General features: G+C 40.9%; 1 protein-coding gene across 4 annotated transcripts in view; it reads right to left on the bottom strand.

The window, feature by feature from the left end:
* Positions 1–3,595: 3,595 nt before the first annotated feature.
* The window catches only part of UBE2E3 (ubiquitin conjugating enzyme E2 E3), a 66,355-nt gene continuing 63,950 nt past the window's right edge, over positions 3,596–6,000 (bottom strand). For all 4 annotated transcript variants that reach the window (XM_040069863.2, XM_040069867.2, XM_040069866.2 and 1 more), the window contains one exon: positions 3,596–5,167. In XM_040069863.2, the coding sequence (XP_039925797.1) occupies positions 5,070–5,167 (98 nt within the window). In that variant the 3' untranslated portion in view covers positions 3,596–5,069. The remainder of the gene's footprint in view (positions 5,168–6,000) is intronic.

Below are 6,000 nucleotides of genomic sequence, written 5' to 3'. Positions count from 1 at the left end.
GAACTAGCAGGCAAACAGATCAAACCAGAAAACATTGTTCTGGATGAACTTTGAGTTCATATTTTGCATATGGCGTGGAGCTCTCATTCCTTTAAATGAGCTAGAGCAGAATTACAAAATGTACAGACAAAGGTGACCAGGATAATCAGAGCATATTCCATATAAGCAGAGATTAAATAAATGAGGACTTTCCAGCCTGGGAAAAAAGAGGTTACTAGGACCTGATAATAATGATGACACGTAAAATCACCAACAGGATCCAGGAGAACAGATGCAATTATTTATTATTTTTCACAGGATAGAACTGGAAGACATAAAATGAAGTGCTCACGTACCAGGTCGCATGAAATAATTACTTAACAAAGTGCTTTTTTCACACAGCCAATGCATACCTATAGCATGAACTGTCAAAGGATGTTATGGTAGTAATTCAGGATGGTTAAACGGGGTATTTAACTTGGACCACAGAGTTACAAAATCCTTCTCAATACTTGGAAACATTATATAAATAGATAGGGCCATCCACACCTTAGCTGTGGAAGAGTGATAGCAACAGCAATGAGACGACTCTGCGCATTTATATTCATACATGCGGTCCCACCACTTCTTAGATCCATCTAGATGCAGAGCCTATGGTCCCCATGAAGGGAGAAGATATATATATTTTTCATACTGTGCCTCTTCTATCTATTCCTGGCAGTTTTTATTTTTAAGGATCCCCAAATTGCTGCTAGGATGTTGGGTGCCATCTATTCTACCCAGCAACAGAGGAAGTCATAGCTGCCCTCCGGAGACACGCAAGCAGAGGGATGGGGAGAGACAAGCTGAAGCAGGCTTCCCTTTTTAAGGATTAAAAAGCAAAAGCCCCAGTGTACTGCAAATGTTCCAGCCACTATTTTCCAAGTACGTGATCTGCTCTCTCATCTAAGCTGAACATGCTCAACATTTGAATGTGTCCAGCTCTCTACTGACATCAGCAAGGTCAGAAGCAGCACAGGCAGCCATGCTGCTGTCCTGCTTCTCCCTTTGGAACCAGTGCTCTATTACATAATCCTCCTGTGGTCCTGGAACCTCTGCAGCCACCTTCAGTCAGGAGTGCTTAGTGAAGGAAAGGGAATGGGGGTTCAGACTTGGAAGTTCCTGTGCAGCATAAATGTAATTGGTGCCACCAAGCAGAAGTTGAAGGGATGCTGTACATAATGCAGTGCCAAGTTCTCAACAGTTTCCCTAACTATAGCACAGGCCGCCAAAATACAACACTGGTTTATGGCTGAGTCAAATCACACTTTAGTCACGCTACTGTCACTGTTCTTTGCAACTGCTTTAGTCCAGAATTCCTGCACAAGCCTTCCTTCTTTCACATAAATATCCATGGATGATTTTTGCTGAAGAAAATGCAGGCAAGGTGGAATTCCCTCTTCCACCTGCAGTCAGGAGTCCTTTCTTTGCTGCTTCTGCCCACACAGACAAAACCCCAGGGGCAGAAGACCATGAGCTCTATGTACAAGATGCTGTGGTCTGCAGCTTTCTTCCCTCCAGCACTGTGGGGACCCAGGCAGGGCCCTAGGGCAGCCATGCAGCCAGGGCTGCCCCAGGGCTCAGAACTGCATCCAGCCACTGCAGAGCCACTCAGCCAGAGCCCTGCAGCTCTTCTGTCATGGTACAGGCAGGTGAGAATACCTCTGAGAGGCCACAGATCTAGGTCTCACACATGAAGGTGAAGAAAGGAAGAAGCTTAGTCTCACTTTCTGTAATACCCATGGCCAAAAATAAGTCGGTACAGAGCAGGAACTGGTGTACCACAAAGCCTGGAAGAGTTTCCTTTTCCCCTCAAGAGGTAGGGAGGGAGCAGAGCATGATCCAGACCTGGTTCAGTTGCTTTCCTTATGAGGCTGTGCCAGTCTGGCCCATGGCTTGGACTGCCCTGCAGTCTTGCTTTCTATAACTGCCTTCCCTTCCTGGCTGTAGACTCGGAACAATCACTACTCAACACTGATCAGCAAGACTGTCTCTACATAAGGCACACTACACTTCACTGAGACACCAAGGACATGTTAGTGCAGAAACAATCAGGCTGATATTTATTAACTTCTCCACTGTATGCAGTATCTTTATTTTTAAAACACTTACATTTACCCATCCCTTCTCACTTGCTCTGAATGTAGCCACCAGCTTAGCTGGAGGTGTTTTCCCCTTCTATTCCTCAGCAGTGTCACAGGCTGGGACTGCTGGTTTCCACACCAGATCTCTTTATGCCAGGTCATCAGGAGCCCAGTTTGGGCAGCTTCCCAGCCAGCTGCACACATTCCCCATTCAAATCCCAAAGGCAACAGAAAAAGAAAAGACTATACAAAATGGCAAAGAAGAGGGCATGTGCAGGACCTTCAACTTTACACAAAAATGTAATTTCAGTTCACTTTTCTCCCAAATACAGAGCCCACTGATTGGTGATAATTTTCTGTTCTATCTTTTTAAAACAGTAAAAGAAGATGAGTGTCATTCTTTGGGAGCATACAGTATTCACCCCAGCACAGCCAGGAAGGAAATAGTTTGAAACACCAGATGCTCTTCACAACCAGTGCTTTGGATATGTTTCCAGCAGGGGTTTCTTCCCTCCCCATGAAAACAGACACACATTCTCATTTAACAACTAATTGATTTATTTAACAATACAAATTTCTTTCTACTGCATGGTTTAGCAGAGAGAACTTGAGAAACAAAATTAGCTTCTTTTCTTTTTCTTTTAAAGTTTAAATGTTTACACAAAACAACCTTTACTTCAGTAAATATAAAATTTACACACAAAAAAAAAATCTACATTAAAAAAGAACAGAATCATAACAAACCAACAAAAAAAAAAAAAAAAAAAAAAAAAAAAAGAAGATGGGAATTCAGTGTAAAGGATCCAATTGCAAGGAAGGCAAGATGGGGCAACACTAACAAGGCATCCCATTTGTACACCTAGGTATCTGAAGTTGTAGGTACAATACAAACCCAAAATACATTAAAATTAGAATTAAAACCTGTATTTTTATACCATATTATTCCATGATATAAATATCTGTAAATTCTGTAGGCAACACAGTTAGTGCGTGAACTCCCCAGTTTGCTCTCCACTGGAAGGGCACTGGAGTGGTGTACGAGCACCGCACGAGCGCACTCGGGGTCAGCAGGGAGCAGACTTCAGACGTGCAGCCCGGATGTGATAGCCCCTTGTTTCTTTGCCAATCTGTGCTATTTCTCACACATCCAATGACATGACAAGAAATTCTGGTCACCTTCAGCAGTGATTTCCAGCACTTCATCTCCTGGCATTAGTCTGTTACCTGACTTAGGCATATTCACCTGCCAGATCCTGTTTCTCATTCCCTTTTGCACTTTTTAACCTGAACTCTAAAGCCATCTTGTAGCTACCAAGTGAGACTGGCTTCTAGGTTGAGATATTTGGGATACACAGTTCTTCAAGCCACCTTCAGGAATCTGTAGAAATATTTAAAGTAGGGTGGACAACTCACGGTCAAAGGTTATGTGATACAAAAACCAGGGACCTGTATAGTAATGGTTAACTTTAGATCTAAATTTTTAGTATTTTTTATATTGCTTAAATATTTAAACTTAACATTCCATTTTCATATATTAAATGAGCAGAGCATCTTACTGAAGGAAGTACTACGTTATCTCTGAAAATACCAGGTAGTAAGGGAGAATGCAAAATTTAAAATTAAGTGTAATTTAAAAAATCATTTAAAGGAATCAAGTGTATTTTTTTATAATCAATATTGTGACTGGCAAACTATAAAAGCTTAAATTATAAAACTATTAGCGACTCTACCTTTTAAACTGTATGTACTTATAAAGCTGTATTTTTGTACTTACAGATGTTACAAAATTTCCAAGGCAGAATGTGAAGGGGGAAAAGGTAGTCTAAAACACTTTTATAGATTTCATTTTTACTAAGAAAGGTTATTTTCCCCACAACTGTTTTTGTGTCATATAAATCTGATTAAATTTATCGTACTCCTCTCTTTTTTTTTGGTAGATGATACAGTGTTCAATCATGCTTTGGAAGACCTTTTTCAATGGATAACTCAGTTCTCTAGGTCAGCAAGTCCAACTTGCTTTACTCAGAAACAAAAGCACCAGACTATCTCTAACTTGGCCTTCCTCTTGCAAAAAACCCTTTGTAGCAAGATAGAGGCAGCCTGTTCTGACAGCAGGACTGGCCCTGAAGCAACCAGCTATGTTAACTTCTGGAGTAAGCATATGAAATGTGATCATTTCAACTTGAGAAAAAGCTGAAAAGTATTCCATTTCAGAAAATTTTAGAAATTTTACTTGTTCTGTTAAAAACAAAGCAGGGAAAACTTAAACAATCCACAGGTGTGCATTAAACATTTAATAGCAAGCCTTTGCTCATGTATATTAATTTAAAAATTATCCACAGGGATCTGTGATACATTGGCCTTGCCTTGTTACTATAATTAAATTTATTAAAATATTAATTTAAAACAGGAAAACAAAGAAACTACTCCTTGGGGAACATGTTTATTGTGTTTGAGATGATACACTGGGTGCTCTCTGAGCTACAAAGGGAAAAAGGAAATCCTTTCATTACAAACTGACAAAGGTAAAAGTTAAAACAGTTTTCACAACAGCATGTACCACATATTGGAAATAGATCTGGGTTTAATACAAATGACATAATTCCTAGTAATCTACAGCTACCTTTAATAACCTCATACAGATAATGAATTAGGCTAAAATGCACTATAATATTTGGTTGACTTCAGGAACAGTATCCTTAGTACATCACAAAATACATTTTGATATCCCAAAGAAGCAAGACTTGCAAGTAGGCATTTTAAACATAACTAATCTACAGCTACAAACTTCTACTCTTGATAGCATTTACCTTTTTGGGGGGCAGTATCCCAGTCTTCAAAAGGATAAAAGCAGAGTAGAATCAGTATAACATATACACAGAAGTCCGTATTGTAAAGGCTATAAAGATTTGTTGCACACTGCAAAGCTGCCTTCTGCACCTTCACACTGCACAAGTAGTTTGTCATTTATGTTGCATATCTCTTGGTCCACTGTCTGGCTATCCTGTCATGTTCTGCTCTGTTGGTCAGGTATTGAGTGGCTATGCTTCCAACCAGAGGGTCAGCTGCAAAAGGCAGGAGAAAATGCATCAGAATCCGTCCCACAAGTAACAAAAATCCCCAAGCAAGAACACATTTTAAAACCCAGCATCCGTTCCAAAATATAGTTTAGACCAGAAATACAGTGGAGCTCTTATATAAGACATTTCCAAGAAAGCACACATGAACAAAGCACAACAAAGAGGAAAAGGAAATAGGAAAATCTATAGTGGTTATCTGCACATGAATGAATCTGGCCTGAGGCAGGTGCTCTGCTCTCACCTCTTTGGGGGGCAGGAGACAAACTGGAGTGCTGCCTGGCACCCTCCTGCCAGGGAGGTGCGCAAGACTAGTGTGTGTTGGAGCTTTAGGGCTGCAGAACACACCCAGGGAGCTGCTTCAGGAGTCACCAAGCCTTTGTACCTAAGAGGCTGATCCATTTCTCCTTAACTGTGACCACTTTCTGTAAATGAACGGCAGCACCATTGCTCAGTTCCTGCCCTGACCGCAGGCAATTAGCATCCATTGCCTAATGACGCTGGTCACAGAGTGAGAATCTGTATTCCTTCCGTGGAGCTCCTCCCCTCCCCACAGGATCAAGGAAGTCTCTTTGAAAAAGAGAGAGTTCTCTCTGAACACCACCTCCCCACATTTGCAAGATTAAACCTTTCAACTGCTGTCTTAAGAGACTTTCTGCAGCCCCTTCCAACATGCACGATTTATAACTCAAGAAAATGTTGCTCCTTTCCTGGATTAAACACTCATCTGCTGGAGCTCCTTAAATACACACCTTCAATGACATCAGCTTATCTACTCCATCATATCTTGGAAAAGAAAAGGACTTAGTGCTATTTGCTTT

This window comes from Hirundo rustica, chromosome 7, assembly GCF_015227805.2.
Source record: "Hirundo rustica isolate bHirRus1 chromosome 7, bHirRus1.pri.v3, whole genome shotgun sequence".
In the NCBI taxonomy this organism is placed as follows: domain Eukaryota; kingdom Metazoa; phylum Chordata; class Aves; order Passeriformes; family Hirundinidae; genus Hirundo; species Hirundo rustica.
The sequence above is the reverse complement of the archived record's forward strand: the minus strand, read 5'-3'. Positions and strand labels throughout refer to the sequence as shown.